Source organism: Rhincodon typus, chromosome 21, assembly GCF_021869965.1.
Source record: "Rhincodon typus isolate 14 chromosome 21, sRhiTyp1.1, whole genome shotgun sequence".
In the NCBI taxonomy this organism is placed as follows: Eukaryota; Metazoa; Chordata; class Chondrichthyes; order Orectolobiformes; family Rhincodontidae; genus Rhincodon; species Rhincodon typus.
Genome location: NC_063352.1, coordinates 11,290,669 through 11,312,194, shown reverse-complemented (window position 1 = coordinate 11,312,194; position 21,526 = coordinate 11,290,669). Strand labels below are relative to the sequence as shown.

Below are 21,526 nucleotides of genomic sequence, written 5' to 3'. Positions count from 1 at the left end.
AGAATTCCCCATCACAATCAGTTGTTTGGACTTTGCTGAATCGTGCTTTACATCAGAGCCAATCATAGTGCCAAAGACCTGGCTGCTGCTGCTAGTTTCCGCTGACAGTCTATTCCCCACCAATATCCAAAACAGTGTACTTGATTGAGAGGGGGGAGACTCCTGCACTACCTGCCTACCTCTCCTGGTGGTCACACATCTACCTGACTGTACCTGCAATGTGACCACCTCTCTGAAGCTACTACCTATCACACTCTGTGCCCCTTGTATGCTCCTCAGTGCATCCAACTTCCGCTCCAACCAATTGATATGGTCTGAGAGGAGCTGCACCCAGACACATTTCCTGCTAACACAGTCACCAGGGACACTCACCTCCTCCCTGATCTCCAACATCTGACAGGAGGAGCACACCACTCCAGTGACTGCCATCTCTGCCCCTTTAACAACTGTTGGACTTAGGAAAAGAAAAGATCTTATCCCTACCTTGTTGCTGCTCGGCCTCCTCAACAAAGCCTAGTACTCCCCTGGGCCTGCTCTTAGATCCAACCAGCAGCACTTCGACCACAAAGCAGCCTCTTGCAAAAATGCCCAAAACAAGCCACAGCAACGCCTCCCTCCCCCACTTGCCTAATCTCCCAAACTTGGCTCAACTCCCCACGAATGGACACTCTTGCTGGTTGCACTCTTCGCCAGATAAAGACCTGAGTCTCCTAATGCGGAGCCTGGAGGGTCTTATTCAGAGTTTACAGCCTAGACAAGGTGTGTACAAAATCTCTCTGCTTCTCTCTGTCCCAACCACACTCTGATAAACCGGCTCCACTCCCTGCCTTTGTCCTGTTGATTGTAGCTGCTGGAGAAAGCGGCTCCAAGTTTCTCACAGCCCTGATCAAAATCAACATGGCAGCGTCAAGCAAGGTGTAGGGCACACAGCGAGTTGAAAGTCAGCAGAAGATCTGGTCTGGGTCCCTGTCCAAGTACCGGTGTGGTCCGGGTGTAATGACGGTGTCTGTTACGGTCCTGTCTCTCGTAGTAAGTTTTCCTCCTGTGCACCAGTTACCACAATGTTCAGACCAGACAGCACAAAATGATCAATTGTAAGGGGAATAGATAGACATTTCTATGGCCACAATAAGACTCCAGGATAATATGTTGCTAAGGTCAAGGTTGCACTACAGGTTGAGACAGTCTGGACTTCTTAAAAAGGGATACAGGATACAAGAGCAAGAAAATGATGTTAAATCCATATGAAACACTGGTTCAGTTTCAAATGGGGTACTGCGGTCAGTTCCAGGTATTCATTAGGAAAGATATAAAGGCAATAATATTAATCCAGAAATGATTCAGGACAATGGTTGCAAGGATGAGGAACTTCATGGAAAGGAGAGAAATTGGGACTGTTTTCCTTGAGAAGAGAATGTTGAGAGGAGATTTAATAGAGTTAATCAAAATTATGAGGTGTCTGGACAGAGTAGATAGAGAGAAACCGTTTCCATTCGTGGAAGGATTGAGAACGAGAAGAGATAACACAATGTGGAGCTGGAGGAACACAGCAGGCCAGGCAGCATCAGAGGAGCAGGAAAGTTGACATTTTGGGTCGGAACCCTTCTTCAGAAATGGGGGAGGGGGAAGGGACCTCAGAATTAAATAGAGAGGAGGGGTGGGCCTGGCGAAGGTAGGTGGGATGGTGACAGGTGAGTGCAGGTAGGGGGTAGTGGGGACTGGTCAGTGAGGTGGGAGGAGCAGATAGGTAGGAGAGAAGATGGAGAGGTTGTGTCAGGTCAAGGAGGCGGGGATGAGAGGGAGGGTTGATCATGGGATGAGGCTGGGGTTGGGAAGATTTTGAAACTGGTAAATTCCACATTTAGGCCATTGGGTTGTAGGCTCCCAAGGCAGAATATTAGGTGCTGCTCCTCCAGTTTCCGGGTGGCATCATTGTGACACTGGAGGAGGCCCAGGATGGACATGTCGTCCAGGGAGTGGGAGGGAACAGAGTGCAGGTGCTCTACAAAGCAGTCTCCAAGCCTCTGCCTGGTCTCACTGATGTGGAGGAGGTCACATCGGGAGCAGCGGATGCAATAGACCACATTGACGGATGTGCAGGTGAACATCTGTCTGATTTGAAAAGTTTGTTTGGTGCCTGGGATGGAGGTGAGGGGGGAGGTGTAAGGGCAGGTGTAGTACTTCCTGCAGTTGCATGTGCAAGAAGATACAGATTTAATGTAAGTGGCAAAAGAAGCGGTGGTGACATGAGGAAAAACGTTTTCATCTTGTGAGTGATTAGAATCTGGAATTCACTGTGTGCGTCGGTGGCAAAGGTAGAGTTCATTGACACTCTTAAGAAACTCTTCTATTTCATTTTGGTTCTCTACACTAGTATCTCCTTATGAGGTTCAGTGTCAAATTTTGGTTTAGAGCACTCTGGTGAAACAAGTATTCGCAGGCAGGCTGCAACAGTTCAAAAAGGCAGCTCACCACCATCTTCTCTAGGGCAACTAGGGATGGGCAACAAATGCTGGGCCCAGCCAGTGATGCCCACTTCCTACGAATGAATAAAAGACAAGGCAAGTGGTTAATATGGTCAGTATTAGCTGGTCAGTAAAGCTTAGTGTTATAACGAAAAATGCCATTAGACATTAGGCCATCACTGAAGTTATTACCATTTCATAAAATAACAAGAATCACTCGACCCGAAATATTAACTCTGATTTCTCTCCACAGATGATGTCAGACCTACTGAGTTTTTCCAGCAATTTCTGTTTTTGTTTCTGATTTACAGCATTCACAGTTCCTTCGCTTTTTATTTAATAACTATAGCATATTTCTGTAATATCCATTAGCTCACACAATAAAAAGCTGAGCTACATGTTAAATTTTTATATTACATATCATAGATATATTTGATATGGTTACATATAGGAATGAGACAAAGAACTTCTAACACTACAATACTGACGCAGTCACCTGCTGTGTTGTCTCAATGTACAACATAAGAAAAGATATAAGCCAAATTTGTACACAGCAAGCTCTCACAAACATTGATGACATGTCGACCAGGTTTTTGTGCCGTTGGTTAAGGGTTAAGAATTGACATTGTAAAGAACTCCCCTACTCATCTTCATAATCAGGTTGTGGGATTCCACCCACAAAGGCAAATGTACATCAACGTGACATCTCACCCAAAAGGTGGCACCTGTGACATTGCAACCTTTCCCTCAGTACAACACTGAAGCACTTAAGGCAAAGAGATGAGGTATAATCCAAGTCTTGAAGGCACTGAAAGCTTTGGAAAATATTGATATAACCTGTTTAATTTAAACTAATAATGGCAGAGAACAAATTGTGAAATTCCTTCCAGTTCTATAATACCTTAAAATTCCCCTCTAATCGCAGAAACGAATACAGGGAGGAACAATTTTACTTGTGATTTTTTTTTGTTTTCTTCTCCTTCTTGAATTGAGTTTTGTTCTTCCACACAATGTTAGAATTATTAATATGAAGGCAATGCTTCCTTCCTTGTAGGGAAGTCACCAAACCCATCTCACTCTTGAATCCATGAACAGAAAATGCTGGAGAAATTTAGTAGGTCTGGCAGCATCTGTATAGAGAAAAACAGAGGTAACATGTCAAGTCTGGTATGACACTTCTTCAGAACTCCAGTATTTCTCCAGAGTTCTCTCCAGCACTTTCTTTTTTTAGTTCAGATTTCCAGCATCCATAATATTTTGCTTTATTTGGGTGCCATCTTTGATTGTTTCACACTTCAGGCTGTTATAAGCTGACAACCACAACATGAAATGAAGGCAAAATTATGTGGCTTCCAGAAATTTAGCATGGTTGCTCAGTGGTTAGCACTGGTGCCAGGGACCCAGGTTCAATTTTACCCTCAGCTGACTGTACGGAGTTTACATGATCTCCCTGTGTCTGCATGGGTTTCCTACCACAGTCCAAACCTGTGTAGATTGAGAACTGCAGATGCTGTAAATCAGGAACAAAAACAGAATTTGCTGGAAAAGCTCAGCAGGTCTGGCAGCATCTGTGAAGGGAAAAAATCAGAGTTAACGTTTCGGGTCTGGTGACCCTTCCTCAGAACTGAAACATTAATTCTGATTTTTTTTCTTTACAGATGCTGTCAGACCTGCTTTGCTTTTCCAGCAAATTCTGTTTTTGTTCCTGATTTACAGCATCTGCAGTTCTCAATCTACACAGGTTTGGACTGTGGTAGGAAACCCATGCAGACACAGGGAGATCATGTAAAATCAGAGTTGATGTTTCAGTTCTGAGGAAGGGTCACCGGACCCGAAATGTTAACTCTGATTTTTTCCCTTCACAGATGCTGCCAGGCCTGCTGAGCTTTTCCAGCAACTTCTGTTTTAGTTCCAAACCTGTGTAGGTTAGGTGGATTGGCTGTGGCAAATGTAGGGTTACTGGAGTGGGGTGGGTTTGGGTGGTATGCCCTTCAGAGTGTTGATGCTGACTCAATGGGCTGAATGGCCTGATACCACACCCAAGGGGTTCTATGAAAACACAGAGGAAAACTGGATGGTCCAACTCAGCATGCCTGGCAGCATCAGTGGAGAGAGAAACAGAGTTAACATTTTGGGTCTGGAATGAATCCTCTTCACGTCTGAAGAAGAGCCAGACTGGATTTGAAATGTTAACTTTGTTTTACTCTTCACAGATGCTGTGGATCTGCTGAGTTTCTCCAGCGTTCTCTGTTTGAACTACTAACTGTAGCTTCTCTCTCTGCAGTTTTTCTCCTTTCTGAATTCTGCCAGATGTCTGACCTGTACTGAATGGTTGTCACACAAGAACACAGCTGAGGGAGGGGACCCAGCAAACAAGGGAAATAGGCATGAACCATTGCTGATTATTCCTCAGCAATACGTGCTCATTTCCCTAGGGCGACTCTCATTCCAAGGACTAACTGTAGGACTGCAAAGGGACAATGAAAAGGATGATATAGAGAAGGTTAAAAAAAAAATCAATTCTGTTAAGTCCAACCTATTTTATTTAAACTCATAAATGTTTGGCCTTTATAGCAGGTCTGTTCCAGATATAGCATTCAAATATGACGCAATTCACGCTCCCTTGACATCAGGCCTGAATGAAATATGAAAAAAAATCACCATCTTGCTCTCCCAAACAGCAATGCTTTGTATCATGAGCAATAAGAGAAATATGAGCCACCATTTAATTTTATTTCAAGTCAGCACTGAAGATGTTTAGACCTTGCGCTCAGCATTTACAATTTTATGGTTGTGATGCAGCAATATTTCTGATTTTATTCTCCTGCTTCTGCTGCCAATGCAGAGATTCAGACTGTGGTATGGCCCTATAAAAATCAGGCACCCTCTGTAAGTTGCCCGAATGTCTATTGTCCTGGTGTGAATCAAAGCAGTGAGTTTGGGTGGGCTATTTGACTGTGAGAAGCATTGCCATAATCGGATGTGTTATCTTTGCTCCACCTACACATGGGAATATTCAAGCAAAAATGGTCGAAAGCAAGGACAAGAGCCTTATCTTACTTTTTCCTGCTCACTACACAAACTGAAAGCAATTACCAAAAATGCTTCCTTTCCTTGTTGAACTGACAGGTCTGTTTTTCCCTAAATTTGTATACTGAATGCCAGTACAGTTTTACTGCCTTACTGCATAGTTTCTATTTCCCATCCATAACTGCCCTCAGAAAGATGGTGGTGAGTTGCTTTCCAGAACAGCTATTGTCCATGTTGTGTAGGTATCCCCACAGTGCTGTCAGGGAGTGAGACACATAACAGTATAGTGGTATATTTCCAAGTGATGATGTCAAATTCAAATCAAACAAACAAACATGAAATGAGCATTCAGTGAAGGTCAGGAAGGAAATGTGTATGTCCAATCTGCCTTTCCTCCCAGATACAAATGTAATGAATAAACCTAATGAATCTTTACATTGATGAGGGTGGAATTCATAAGTGAGCCAGTGATGTGTCAGTTGTATGAAGTTTTGCTCAAATTCCATTGTGAGCCTCCAAATGTTATGATCCCAGCTAACGTTATTCCTTTAAGTTAAATCCCAGATTGATATCTGGCTTGATTGATAATATTTTGATTTTATTTGGATTTAACAAGGTAATCTCTCACAGAAACATGAGAACGCAATATTGCAGATTTGGTTTTAATAATAAAACTGAAGTTTATTTCACAAAAGAAATGAAAATAGAATAAACCAAACTTTTTACACACAGCACACATGTAAAGATTTTGAAACATGCAGCAAAAACATACTCCCATTAATCCCAAAAACACTCCTCTACAAGTACCAAAAACAGCTTTGCAGTACTCACACCAGAGAGAATCTTCTTTTCTATCACCTCTATAGGCTTAATTTAACTCTGACCTACCACTCCCAGTCTGAAGAATCTGATAGATTGCTCCTTCTGGAATATTCATACAGCTGGGTTTAAACTTTCTTAGCATCAAATAACCCTCAGTGTTTACCTAAGCAGTCCTGGTCTGGTACTAAACTCTTGCTCTGAGTTTTTTTTTAACAAATCTAAACAATTTTCTTCCTTTATCAGGAGAAACTGCTTCACACATTCGTCTTCAGACAAAACAGAATTCCCAAAGCGAAACCAAAACCTTTCTTCCAAGCCTGAGTACTCCCTCCAAACTTAAAAACATACATAATAGAACCTGCTAACTGAAACCTGTTTTATTTGTCCAGTCGTAAAAACTCTCCAAGATAAAATGAAAACCCGTTAGTTCTTGAGGCTATATCTCTCAAACTGTTTTAAAAGGAATCACCATGGTTACAGAAATACTTAGAAGTTAATCATTATTAACACCCCTCCATACACAGAAACCCCAAATGCCAGTAAGTTCAATATTCAATAATAATGAAATATCTATAAATCACACACACTACAAGACAGGTACTGCACTCTGTTTAGGGCACCGAGAAAGGATCTGTTGGCCAAAGAAAGGTTACATGATGACTCATCAGGATGAGATTGGGACTTAAAGGCATAAGTAATAATGAGATTACACAAACTTAGTTTGTATTCTCTTGAGAGCAGAAGGTCTCACATCTAATAGAAACATAGAAAGTAGCTGCAGAAGTAGGCCATTCGGCTCTTTGAGCCTGCAACACCATTCAATATGATCATGGCCGATCATACAATTTCAGTATCCCACTCCCGCTTTCTCTCTATACTCCTTGATCCCTTTAGCCACAAGGGCCACGTCCAGCTTCCTCTTCAATAAATCTAAAAAACTGGCCCCAACAGCTTCCTGTGGGAGAGAATTCCACAGGTTCACAACTCTCTGAGCAAAGAAATTCTTCCTCATCTCAGTCCTGAATGATCTACCGCTTATTCTTAGACTGTGATGGAGATGTATCAAATGATTGAGAGACTCGAGAAATTATTTCCTCTGATACAAGTATCCAAATCAACAGGACATAATCCTAAAATTAAAACAACACGAAATTAAGAAATATTTTTCACACGAAAAGGGAGCAAAGATCTGAAACTAAAATAAACTTTGATCGCTTAATGTTATTTAATCTGGAACCAAAGAATGTCAACAGTGCAACCAATAAAACTTTCAATATTGAGATCAATCAACTTTGTTAAGTATTTATATCAAAGGTGGATCAAAGGTGGGATAAGTAGATTTGAAGTACAGATCAACCTCGATCTGATTGAATGGCAGAACAAGGTCATAGAGTCAGAGTCCTACGGCATGGAAACAGACCCTTCAGTCCTTGACGAATATAATCCCAAGCTAAACCACTCCCACCTGCCTTCTCCTGGCATATATCCTTCCAAACCTTTCCTATTCATCTACTTATCTAAGTGTTTTTTAAATGTTGTAACTATGCCCACATCTAGCACTTCCTCAGGAAGTCCAAGGGCTGAATTGCCTACTCGTTTTCCAATGATCCTATAGTTGTTCAGCTGTCTCCCCCATTGTGTTTACGAACTTCAGGTTTAATTTCTTCTTACATGAATAAGGCAAAACATAATTATTAAAATTACCAGAATGTATTGTACCTTTACAATCTGTATCATAAACAAAATCCTGTCATGGTTTATGTAATTATGTTGTAAATTGCTTTCCAACATTTTGCTTACATGGTTTGTTTTCAATCTCACTGGAAATCAGCATTTCTCTATTTCATTTTTATTGACAATGAAATATAAATTTTACATAAAAAAATGACTTGCATTCTTGGAGCATTTTGCAAGACCATCGGATATTTTAAAGCAATTTAGAGCCAGTGAAATACATTTTTTAAGTACATTTCCCCATCCATCACCAACACACAGTGAAAGCAGTATGTACCAGCGACAAGATGCCCTGCAGTGATGCACTAAGGCTCCTACAAAAGCACTTTCCAAAACAAGAACCCCACCACCTGCAAATTTCCCTCCAAGCCACACACCATCCTGACTTGGAACTTCTGTATCACCACTCCCTCACTGTCAATGGGTCAAAATCCTGTTTGTTTCCTAACTATATCTACATCACATGAACTGCAGCAGCTCATCAGAAAAGGGTGAAGGGGGCAGAGCTGAAATATCACTGGACTAGTCATCCAGAAGTCAGGATAGTGCACTGGAGACACGGGTTCAAAACTCACCACGGTACTCACTTATATCTTGCAAATCTTGCTTAGAAAGGCAGTCACTGGAAAACATCATTGATTTTGTTGCTTTAAAAATTCATGTGGTTCACTAAACCCTACAGGGAGGGAAAACTGCCATCCTTACCTGGTCTGGCCTACGTGTAACTCCTGAATGACAGCAATGTGGCTGACTCTTAACTACTGGGAAATGGCCTAGAAAGTCACTCAATTCAACAGCGAATAGGGATGGGAGATAAACGTTGGCCTTGCCATTGACGCCACCCACTCCCTGTGAAAAATAAAGGAAACAAGTCCCAGTGACATGCACAGCCTGTGAAAGATTGAAAAAAGTCACTGTTTGTAATGTAGAAAACACAGCAGTAAATCTTCACTCAGCAAAACAGCAATGTGATAACGACCACGTAACCTGTGTTTTTGCAATGCTGATTGAGATTAAACAGAACACCAGAAATAATTCTCACGGAAGTGGTGCCATGGATCTTTAATATCCATACACGGGTACATGGGCCTCAGGACCACCTCATATGAGAGACAAAACATTCTAACGGTGCATTAGTCGCTTCCTCAGCTCTTATTGTCAGCCTTGATTTCTAAACTCAAGTGCTGTGGTGATACTTCAATCCAGAATCTTAAACAACTCATACAGTCGACACTGCAAATGTCGTGAAAATGAAACAGTGACACAAGTGTCTCGTTAGCGTGAGGTTATAGAATAACTGGTTAAAAAAACCCCACAATATAACACAGGGTTTCGCAAAGTAGGGGTAGGATGTGCAAGTAGGGTCAGGAGTTGACATTTTGGTGTTGTGATGTCTAAGGCAGTAACTGCTATCATTAAGCTCCGACTGGGTTATATCAGCTGATTTTCCTCTTCAACAGGCCCACTTGGTCACAGCAGTCTCCACCTCACTCTCACAGAGGGGTCAGAACAATTTTCAAGCTTCGAAATGGTATCACAGCCAGAGAATGTTTGGGAAGTAATGACCTAACTAAAATGAAATATAAAGTTTTCAAGAAGATTTGAAGCTCGGATTGTGGATGAGGTTGTAGACATGCTCACCGAGCTGGTGAGTTTGGATGCAAATGTTTCGTCACCCTGCTAGGTAACATCATCAGTGCACCTCCGGTAAAGCGTCGGCGTTCTGTCCTGCTTGTTATTTATATGCTTCGGTTTGCTATGCAGGATCTAATTCAATGTGTTTGTTGTTGGAGTTCCGGTTGGAATACCAGGCCTCCAGGAATGCCCTGGTGTGTCTCTGTTTGGTTCGTGCAATTATCGATGTGTTCTCCCAGTTGAATTCCTGTCCCTTGTTGTCTGTGTGTAGTGAGACAAGTGAGAATTGGTCGTGTCTCTTGGTGGCTATTTGGCGTTCATGCATCCATATTGTTAACTCCATCAAAAAACATATTGAATTAGACCCTGTGTACAAACCACTGAGAAACAGAACCGGAAGTAATGCCAACAACCCCAGCAAACCGAGGGATATAAATAACAAGCGGGACAGAACACCAACGCTTCACAGGAGGTGCACTGACGATGTTACCTAGCAGGGTGACGAAATGTTTGCAACCAAACCCAGTGGCTCGGCGAGCATGTCTACAACCTAAAATGAAATATGATTTATCGTTCAGGAGATAAGTTGTATATTGTAAGTATCTTAGGGGAACCGTTACCAAAACAAAAGTGCTGATACATGGGGCTGAACCCTGCAACACTGTAGGTGTTTAGCTGCAGACTGTTACAGTACAGCAATAAAGCTGTGCTTTAAGTCCCGCACTATAGGCATGAGCACATGCAATACTCAGGGAGTGCTACAGTGTCAGAAATCTGCCCTGGTTTCAGGTCTCTGTAAACAACTCCATGGCACACCATGTATAAGAGCAGCAGGGTTCGTCCTGGTGTGCAGGCCAATATCTATCCAATGCAATATATATTGGCATTCTGAAGAAGGATCACTGGAGCCGAAACGTTAACTCTGCTTTCTCTCCACAGATGCTGCCTGACCTGCAGAGTTTCTCCAGTAATTTCTGGCTTTGTTCCTGACTCCTAACATCCACAGTTCATTTGTTTTTTGGCATTACGTTCAACTAAACACCACACGTTACCTGGTCAATCTGTTTGCCTGACTGGGACCTTGTTGTGAATAAATGGGCTGTTGGTTACAAGGAGCTAGAGTCACTTCAGGAGCAGTAGAGGCTGAGGTTATTGAAGGTGCTATATAAATGCAGAATCTTTCCTGTGGGATTATAAAGGCAGATACACCTCTGTGTGGCTCAGTGAGATACTCCAGTTGAAGGGGGGGGGGGGGTCACCGTTTTACAACAAACTGTCCCCATGGTTTTTCTGTCCAATTCTACAAACTCCAGACCTGATCCATCCACCAACAACAACAACAACAATCCGACAGGGAGGGCGACTGACCGCCACTTTCATTCGTTATTCTTGTTTCAATTCCAAGTGAGGACGGGGAGGGGTGAACGATCACACTGGGGCCTCGGGCGGACTGATCGATCAGTAACACCGGGGGGAAGCCGCGCCCCTCACCGGCCCCGTGCCCCGAACCTTCTGGAAAAGGGTGGAACTACACAAGCGAGGCTCGGGGCGGAGGGGCCGGGGGGGACCGGTTTGGCTGCGACACTTCTTTTTCCGTTCCGGTACTGGGTGGAGGGAAGGGAGAGAGTAGCACAAGATGGAGGAAGAAACGGCCTGAGTTTGGAGATGGGCCTGGAGAAGGTTCTGGAAATGAGACGTCGGGATCGGTGAAAGTGAGCGGGAAGGTGCTCATCGAAAGCCTGGAGCTCCCACGGGCTCTCCGCGGCCAACTTTCTTTTTAATTTCTAACGAGTCTGTTTTGGCCCTACAGCTGCAGTCAGTATATGGTCTACCCCCCCACATTGAGAAACAGAGAGCCCTTACCCAGGGGGTAAATGAGGGGCAGGTTCACCTGGCCCAGGTGGGACTTGTACCTGGATCTCCTTTACCTGGGTTGCAAAACCGTGGATCTGAGCTAAGATAACAAGGTGTAGAGCTGGATGAACACAGCAGACCAAGCAGCATCAGAGGAGCAGGAAGGCTGACCTTTCCTGAAGAAGGGTCCAGACCCGAAACGTCAGCTTTCCTGCTCCTCGGCCTGCTGTGTTCATCCAGCTCTACATCTTGTTATCTCAGTTTCTCCAGCATCTGCAGTTCCTACTATCTCATGGCTCTGAACTTCTTATTTCTCCAACGCTGGACATTTTATATCACCATTTTCTAAGATTTTGTAGCTAAAGAAGCTGTACCTAGGTACCTTGCACCTAAGATGGTGCTGTAAGTGGTGACATATAAACTTTTTGCTGTACTCCATGAGTATATGTGACAATAAAGGCTAATTCTAATTCTCAGGGGTAACATGGCCAAACAGGTTGACTTTAAACAGGGATAACACAGTGTGGAGCTGGAGGAACACAGGCCAGGCAGCATCAGAGGAGCCGGAAAGTTGATGTTTCAGGTCAGGAACCTTCTCCAGAATTTCTGACCCGAAACGTCAGCTTTCCTGCTCCTCTGATGCCGCCTGGCCTGCTGTGTTCCTCCAGCTCCACACTGTTATCTCTGACTTCAGCATCTGCAGTTCTTACTATCTCTCATTTTAAACAGGGTTTGTTATAGTGTGGAGGTGCTAATGCCATTGGACAATTCACCCACAGTGTAGGCTCACAGTCTGGCGACCTGGTGTTGCACCCCACTATGGAAGATGGTCACTTTTGGAAAATAAAGAAGGGTTTTGTGCTACAGGGATAGTGTCACTGCTTCTGGACCCTAAGGTCTGAGTTCATGTCCCACCTGCCCCATGTCTGAACAGGTTGATTTAAACAGGATTTAATGTGGTGGAAATATAACTAGAGGTGTTTGTGGTGTGGTGGTAGTGTCCCTACCTCTAGGCCAGAAGATCTGGTTCAAGTCCCACCTGTCCCAGAGCTGTGTCATTGGCAGATTGGAACAGATTGTTTAAAATTCTAGTGTCCCTACTGTTGAACCAGAGGCACCTAGTTCAAGCACCTTGCTCCAGAACACGTCTGAATATGCTGATTAAAGTATCCAGCACGGAGGTGGTGGTATAATGATAATGTCACTGCCCTGGTTATCCACAACCCTAGACTCATATTCTGGGAATAATAGATGGTGAAGTTTGAAAAATAGAGGGTTTTGTGTTACAAGGATAGTGTCCCTGCCTCTGGGTCAAAAGGTCTGGGTTCAAGTCCCATCTTCCATAAGGTGTGTCTTAACTGGTTGTTCTAATTTTTTTTCCTCTGTCACCTGTTAAGGGTGCAGATTTTATTCTCCTGCAGTGAGTGTCAGACTTAATTGACTTTCGTATACTTTAAGCGATGCTCCCTTATTTTGACAGCGTCCCTTAATAGCTGCCTTCAGTCGCTTGTCTCCAGAATTGAACCTGCAAGTCTTAATCGAGTGTTTTGTGTCGGTCTGCGAGTCACCCAGCAGTGAGATGATAAAGTTAGCCCATAAGTTGTGAAATTTGCACCCATACCCTGCCATTGCTCTCACCAACAACCCTCCTCCCCTTTCTCCTCTTCTCCAGTAGAAATATGCCTTCCTATCATAAGAATTGGTCACCCTGCAGGGAGTTTTGTCTGATTCAAAACATTTTCATGGTTAACTTCAGTTTGGAATGTTCGCTTTTATGTCTTCTATCCCCATTTGTGCAAGTTCCTGATTTTGCTATTGTGTACTAACTGGAATGTTTACAACCAGTAACTTTGATGCTTTGAGAGTAAATTTGACATATAGAGACTTAAAGTATGTATTCTCCTTCCAATGTTGACGTAAGATTTTTAAAAGAGAAAAAAAGACACCTGCATTTGTATGGCATAATTTACAACTTCAGGATATCCCATTGCACTTCGCAGCAAATAAAGTACCTTTGAAATATACTCACTGTGATAGTCAATATATAAATCATTACAGACATTTGCACACTGCATACTCTGTCAAACAAAAATGTGGTAATGGCCAAACAACTGCTTTTTATGATGTTTGTTGAGAGTATTGGCTGATATTTGATCCTTAGATTTCCTGTTTGAAGAGTATTTCAGCATGTACATGCAAATATATTCTTAGTTATTTTGTGTTTTTTAGGAATGGACCAGGATGACAGTGAAGGCGAAGCTGAGCTCAGGAAGCAGTCAGTTGGTGGTTGGGGTTTACTGCAGATTGCCGGCTGCACAGGATTAACTGCATATGTAGTATGGGCAGGAATACTGATGCCTGGTTTCAGGAGGGTCCCTCTAAGATTACAGGTATGGAAATAACAACTTTCTACAAAGTGCTTTAGATGTACACTGCAGATCAGACAGCCTGACTTAAGGTAAGCATATAAAAATGAACGTGTAGTGAATTTCTCTGGTTAACCAGCAGCTAGTACTGTCAGCTTGATGATAATGTTCATATCAAGTGCCACATCATCTGTACTCCTCACACCTGTACTTCTAAGTTCCATTCATTATTTTGAATGCAAGATCAGTGTCGTCAGGAAAAAGGATCTAAACATAGCAGCACCACTTTTTCAATAGGTCCACAGCAAATCATAAAACTATTATTAGATTTTTTTTCAGATAAAGGACTTTAGGTCAGATCTCAGCTCCAATTACAGGATCAGAAGCAACGGGGTTTCAGGAAGATTAGGGTCAGAGATGGCAATGAGAGATCATGGAACTCACTAAAGAAGCCCTGCAATGTGGAAACAGGCTATTCGGCCCATTGAGTCCACACTGTATCCCACCCAGACCCAACCCCTAACCTATCCCTGTAACCCTGCATTTCCCATGGCTGATCCACCTAGCCTGCACATCCCTGGACAATATGGGCAATTTAGCATGGCTAATCTGCCTAACCCAGCACATCTTTAGACTGTAGGAGGAAACCAGAGCACCTGAAGGAAACACATGGAGACACAGGGACAACATGTAAACTCCACACAGACAGTCGCCCGGGATCGAACCTAGGCTGTGAGGCAGCAGTGCTAACCACAGAGTCACAAATAGGTTAATTTATCTCTTCTACATAATAAGTCACTAGGGTTTGGAATACCCTGCTGGGTGTGGTAGTGGGAACAAGAACATGAGTGTAGTTCCAACTTGATTGTTCTTTGAAAGAGAGAGCACAGGCTTGGTGGGACAAATGGCCTGCATCTGTGATGTATTATTCAATTACTCTCTCAGTTTCTCTCAAAAATCATGAACTGAGAATGTTGTCTATGATAACACAGTGTGGAGCTGGAGGAGCACAGCAGGCCAGGCAGCAACAGGAAAGTTGACTTTTCAGATCGGGAGCCTTCTTCAGAAATGGGGGAGGGTGAAGGGAGCTCTGAAATAAATAGAGGGAGGAGGGGCGGGGCTGGGGAAGGCAGATGGGACGGTGATGGGTGAGTGCAGGTAAGGAGTGGTGGGGATTGATCAGTAAGATGGGAAGGGCGGATAGGTGGGAGTGAAGATGGACAGGTTGTGTCTGGTCAAAGAGATGGGGATGAGAGGGAGGGTTGGTCATGGGATGAGGCCAGAGGTGGGAAGATTTGAAACTGGTAAAGTCCACATTGAGACCATTGGGTCGTAGGCTCCCAAGGTGTTCTTACCATCTCTGAGGATGTTGTCTGTAAGTCTGACATAATTTATATTGATATTTATATTGATTTATATATAATGAAGGACATTTCTGATGTTGCTGAAAGGAAAAAACATGCTGTTGAAGCTTTTCTTGCACTGTTCAGGACAGAATCACAGGAATATCAAATCTCAAAGGGAGCAGCAATTCATTCTGCATGAGAAGAGCTTTGTTTTGGCAAGTGTCCTTTGACACTTAGACCTGTTGCCATGGTAAATGCACCATGGAGCACTTAACAGCCAAACCTTTAAATTCAAACCGGGCAAGTTAACTCTGATTGGTCAGGGAATTGCCATGAGGGGTGCAGCAGAGAATGAATTCACCGAAGCTTTGTTTTGTTGAAATATCACAATGTTTGGCATGTTTTGCAAAAGACCGGCCCTGTGTGTGAATATACGTAGTCCCTAGAATGCACAGATGAGCCACACTGCAAGACCAAATTTATAATCTCAAATTGGTTGTTACTGTAATTTTTTGCACAGACATGATTGCTCAGCAAGTGTTATCCAATCACCGAATCATATTTAATGTTGGACACTGCATTCTGAGTTTTGTGGCCACACACTGGTTGAGTACAGTCTGCACCCAGTCTCATGAAGCTCTATTTGATGTGATCTACCAATTGTTGGGACATTAATGAAGGAGAATTCAAATCGCTCCTGATTGGACGGCAACAATGATCTGGAATCATTATTAGCTCGAAAAATGGAGGTTATTGCACTCATTACACTGCTGAATTTGTAACAACAACTGTAACAGGAAAATAATGTTCTATCAGGTCTTTAGAATTAGTTTGGGTAAGTGAATTGTGAATTCTATGTTTCTCTTTTTTGAGGAAAGTCAGCTGTACACAATAAAGAGGTGAATGTCTTTTACCAGGTACCCTACATACCTGCAAGCCGCAAGCAGGTGCAAAATGTGATGACTTTACTGGAAGGCCGGTCTGGCAAAGTGGTGGACTTGGGATCAGGTGACGGCAGAATTGTACGTAAATAGTTGGACTGAAAGGCAATGTATTCTGCAAACAGAAATGTGAACAACTGCTAAAATTTAACTTGGTTCTCAGTGCTTACTTAAGCCCAATGTTATAAAAAATATTGATTAAAAACCCTAATAATTGTTCTCGTTTAGTGGAAGCTGCTTAACTATCTCCAGTTGTCTGAAGAGCTAGTTTGCCTCCAGAGCAATGCCAACAGCGTGGGTTCAATTCCTGCACCAGCTGATGTTGCCACGAAGGTCCCTCCTTCTCAACCTCTTCCGTCACCAAAAACATGGTGACCCTCAGGTTAAACCACCACCAGCCATACCTCTGTAATGAAGGCATAGCCCTATGGTCCTCTGGGACAATGGAAGTTTTACTTTACCTTCATCTTCTCCTTCCTCACTTAGAAGACAAACCTATCAACTGCTTTCCCATTGCGATGATATGATAGTTAATAGTATTTGTAGGGAGAAGGCATAAGTGAAGTACAAACACTGGCATAGTCCAGTTGGGCTGAATGATCTGTTTCTATGTTGACAATTCAATGTAAGGTACAAAGTAAAATAGTTGCAGTTGTGCAGATTTGGACTGAAAGAAGTACTTCTTTCTCACTGTTGCATTACCACCATTCATTTGTCGTTTTCAAAGTCGTACAAACCAGGCTCCTCTTCATGATATTAAGGAGCAGAGTTCCTGTTGCTTTGCAGGTGTTAGAAGCCAGTAGACATGGCTTCCATCCAGCAGTTGGCTATGAATTAAATCCATGGCTCATCAGGCTGTCAAAGTTCTACGCTTGGAGAGCTGGTTGTTATGGCCAGGTTTCTTACATGAAACAAGATTTGTGGAAGGTAGGAAAACCTTAGTTTTGAGTTAATGTATAAAGTCAGGGTAAAAGCTTCATCATTAGATATTAATGGGTGTTACTCATAAGCTTTCTCAATCTCAAATGTTCCTTTTGAAAAATTATGTCCATTAAAAATCACATCTAAATGCTAATTCTTTTTGGCAGCCAGATTCCAACAAAATATAGACTTCTACAAGCATGTACATGATTCGTACAAACCGATAATTAATCACTATTTTCCGGCCTTAGGAATGCAAATAAAGCTTTATGTGGTTAGTCTCTATTTCAGTTCTCCTTAGCTAATGTCACAGTGGTTCAGAAATGATTTCATGCATCAAAGGGTTATGTTCTTCATTTAAAAAGAACAACTAACGATAAGCAGACCCCTCGTGAGAGGAAGTAATAACATAGTGCAAATGTTTTTGCAAGAAATAATGTTGTAACTTTATCCTGGGAAAATTTCTGGTCTGAAACTATGTAAAAATTGTATAGATCAAGTTAAGATTGTCAATTGAAAGTTATTGTCCAGAATTTGAACAAAGTTGGCCCATTAAAGGTAAAAGCAAAGAGCAGTTCAGTTGCATGATAGACCAATATTTTAGTGCAGAGTCTGACATAGATTTCCATTCACACTTCCTGCACAGCAAGCTATCAAGCTCAGATAAGCGGTGAAGAGAATGTGTTATATAAAACATGACATAACAACATGGGGCAGGCTATTCGGCTCTTCGAGCCTATTCCACCATTCAATATGATCATGGCTGAACATCTGACTCAGTACCCTGTTTCCACTTTCTCTCCATATTCTTTGATCCCTTTAGTCCTAAGAACTATATCTAACTCATTGAAAACATTCAATGTTTTGGCCTCAACCATTTTTGGTGGCAGAGAATTCCACAGGCTCTCCACTCTTCTGAGTGAAGAAATTTCTCCACATCTCAGTCCTAAATGGCCTACCCCATATCCTTAGACTGTGACCCCTAGTTCTAGGTGTGTTACGACAACAAATTGCATTATGAAACAACTTTGTCATAATGAAGCATCCCAGAGTGATTCATGGGAGCAGCCAGGAAATAAGGACAGGGGTTAGCCATTCAGTCTTTTGAGCCCAAAGCCAGTCTTTTACACATTCTGGTCGTTGAGCAAAATTGTCAAGGGCCTGGAACAGAACTTGTTCATCTTGTTAATTGTAGAATGTTGCTGAGGGGACTTTGGGAGATTGGAAAATTACAGGCAAAGAACAGACTATCAGAAACCAAAACCTCATGAAGAGAATTGTTGCATAAGTTCTTATACAATGATGTAAAATCTGTGCATGGTGTCTATGTCGATTAGGAGCTGCACAAATGTGATTCTCTGAAATGGACTGGTGAAATATTCATGAAATAAATTTGTTTTTTGTTATTTTAGGTTGATTTGTCAGACTGTTCAAATGTCACGGTTTTCTTAGCTCCTAGTGTGGTAAGTAGTAGGTGATTCTTTTCACTCTCTTTATCCCTCATATCTCTCTCTTATTAATTCATACGCCTGGCTTATCAGTGTATTCTCGGTAATTTTACACTTATTGTTCTCTGTTTGCTTGCAAACTCCAAATAATATTGTGTTATATTGTTTGATTTCATATGCTAAGTACTTCTTTGTGTTCACTTGGGTCATGCCCGAAGCAGACCCATTGTCTCAAATGATCCAGTGTACAACTTTATTTGGCTAATATAAAGGTAAATAACCAAGGTTTGAACAGAAAACACTTTTCACTGCTCTCTGGATTTTCACTCGGACTTTCACGTCTGGAATTGGTGTGGTTTCATTTTTCACCAGTACCTGGGAGAATAGCAACCTTCATAAAAATGAAGCGAGATTAAGAAATAATGAGATGTTGATACATGCAAGTAAGCCCCTTGCTGCTCTCTAGCTAGATCCTCATCTAAACCATTAAAACATTAAGGAGAAAATCTGACATTTTTCCTGACATCCAATTTCTCAATTTTTCATTCTCATTGTAAGTGTTCAATTTTCTCACCATTACCCATATTGTTCAGACACTGGAAAGATTTTGCCTCTTGTCTTTGATAGACAGAAGAATAACACCTCATCGGATCCTATGAAGCATTAAGACAACTTTATTCAACATCAAAAGTAAAATAAAGAACTGTGATGCTGGTAATCTGAAGCAGATGCTGGTAATCTGAAAATCTCAGCAGGTCTGGCAGCATCTGTGGAGAGAAAACAGAGGCAGCATTTTTGGGTCCTGTGACCCTTCATAGAACAAAGATGTTGCCAAACCTGCTGAGTTTCTCCAGCAATTTCTGTGTTTATTGAACATAGTATTGGCTAACAAACTGTTTCGAGCAGTGTACGTTTTATAGCAAATGCAGTCTATACTAGACCCCTTGGAATCAAAAGGGGAAAACCATTTCCAAAGCGTGTTCAAAATAAAACTGGCCTTTGCCACACTTGGATAAATTTTACCAGAAATCAGCTGTAACATTTTGTCAGGTTTCATGGAGGATTTCTCTCACAAGGTCGAGTTTTCTCACACAATCATCCAAAACCCCCTCTCATCTGATTTTCTGAATGTTAGTTTAATTTTTTGAAGTGAGTGGTTGTGTAAAGAGGGAGATGATGTAATTCAGGCTATGGAATGTCATTGTAATAATTCTCACCATACATTGCTCATCCCTATGGTTGGGCATACACTGTGGACACTAGAAATACCATAACACTAAGTTATTTGATCCTCCAATGAATTAGTCAATCAAAGACATTAAAACACACTTCTTTCTATGCAGCTTTCTTTACTAGAAGTCAAGTTGTTAAATGAACTTCCGGAAGATGCCTGGATTGTTGCTGGTCGATTCCCTTTCCCAAATTGGAAACCTTGCTGCACTATTGGGGATGGGGTGGACAAAGCCTGGCGTTATAGTATCAAGCAACTACGAAAAGAAAATGTTTCCCAGAACACGCATGAAGGAACAGCAGTAGAACATCCATTGACAAATCAATAGTTGCAAAAAGGCAACTTTCAAGAGGAGACAGTTCAATTTTTTTTATTTTAAGCTGCAATCCATGGATTTTTTGAAAATAACTTACAAGAGATCTTTATTTGAAAGCCAAAGGATCCTTTATAATAAATTAAGCAATCATCTATGATTATTTTTCAATCAATGTTGCAACTTGAGAATGTGCATCTTTTAATAATGGGAACTTGTTGCTTTACTAATTAAGAGAGGGGTAAGCAATCTGCTCTTGATTAGAAGAGGAATTTCACACCTTAATAAAACATGGGAAATTTTAGAATGAGGTTTTCAGGCAGATCACACTTTCAAAAATGCTCCCACTGTCATAATGTGTCACTGCTATGCTAAGCAGTGGAGTGCAAGGTTGTCCCTCTTCACAACTTCCAACATAAATCAAATTATACAGTTAGTTTGAGAGAAGCAGCGAGCCACTCCTCATGCTGGCATCTATTTAGAGCATAACTTTTTGGGGCTTATGAACATGTGTCTGGCTGTCCTCCGGCTGGTGATTGTTTTGAGCTCATTTGAGACCATTATCCTTTAAAAATATGTGAATTTTCCACCGACCAATGCAAGTGATTTCATAAAATGATGTAACATTTTAAACTTTTTACTGCAACAAGCAAATTAAATTCACCATTGACTAAACATTATTTTGTAGGCATCTAATGCACTAACGTATAGAAAAGATGTTCCCTATTAGGTTCCTAACAACCTAAAAACTCAGGCCTGTGTTATCCCACACTCTGAGCAGAAATGAAGTCTCTGAGTTCCTCCAGGCTTTAACAGGAACTCTTCTCCCTGCTCCACCAAGGTGAATCCTATTAGATCCAATAAGAGTCACAGAGATGTACAGCTTGGTCCAACTCGTCCATGCTGATTAGGTATCTTAAACCAGTTCCGTTTGCTAGAAAACAAGGTGCAGAGCTGGACAAACACAGCAGGCCAAGCAGCGTCATAGGAGCAGAAAGGCTGACGTTTCGGGCCTAGACCCTTCATCAGAAAAAATCCGTTTGCTAGCATTTGGCCCATTTCCCTCTAAACCCTTCCTATACATGTACTCACCCAGATGCCTTTTAAGTGTTGTAATTGTACTAGCCTCCACCACTTCCTCTGGCAGCTCATTTCATACACACACCACTCTCTGTGTGAAAAAGTTGCCCTGTAGGTCCCTTTTATATCTTTCCCCTCTCACCTTAAACCTATGCCCTCCAGTTTTGGACTCCACTACCCTGGGAAAAAAGCCTTGGCTATTCACCCTATCCAAGCCAGTCATGATTTTTTTAAACCTCTATAAAGTCACCCCTCAACCACCAACATGGCAAGGAAAATAGCCCCAGCCTATTCAGCCTCTGCCTATAGCTCAAACCCTCCAATCTGGCAACATCCTTGT

At 42.1% G+C, this 21,526-nt stretch overlaps 1 protein-coding gene across 5 annotated transcripts; it reads left to right on the top strand.

Annotated features, from left to right (window-relative positions):
- Positions 1 to 11,141: 11,141 nt before the first annotated feature.
- antkmt (adenine nucleotide translocase lysine methyltransferase) lies at positions 11,142 to 20,281 on the top strand. Of its 5 annotated transcripts, none has more exons than XM_048609633.1 (6): positions 11,142 to 11,586; positions 13,770 to 13,930; positions 16,170 to 16,274; positions 16,980 to 17,120; positions 18,527 to 18,577; positions 19,906 to 20,281. In XM_048609633.1, exons 2-6 carry the CDS (start codon positions 13,772 to 13,774, stop codon positions 20,119 to 20,121), a joined length of 672 nt encoding a protein of 223 aa, XP_048465590.1. In that variant the 5' UTR covers positions 11,142 to 11,586; positions 13,770 to 13,771; the 3' UTR covers positions 20,122 to 20,281. The 5 variants fall into 5 exon arrangements, with proteins under 5 accessions (XP_048465590.1, XP_048465592.1, XP_020372798.2 ...); XM_020517209.2 differs by having other exon boundaries at positions 11,163 to 11,398; XM_048609631.1 differs by having other exon boundaries at positions 11,168 to 11,410.
- The last annotated feature ends 1,245 nt before the right edge of the window (positions 20,282 to 21,526 follow it).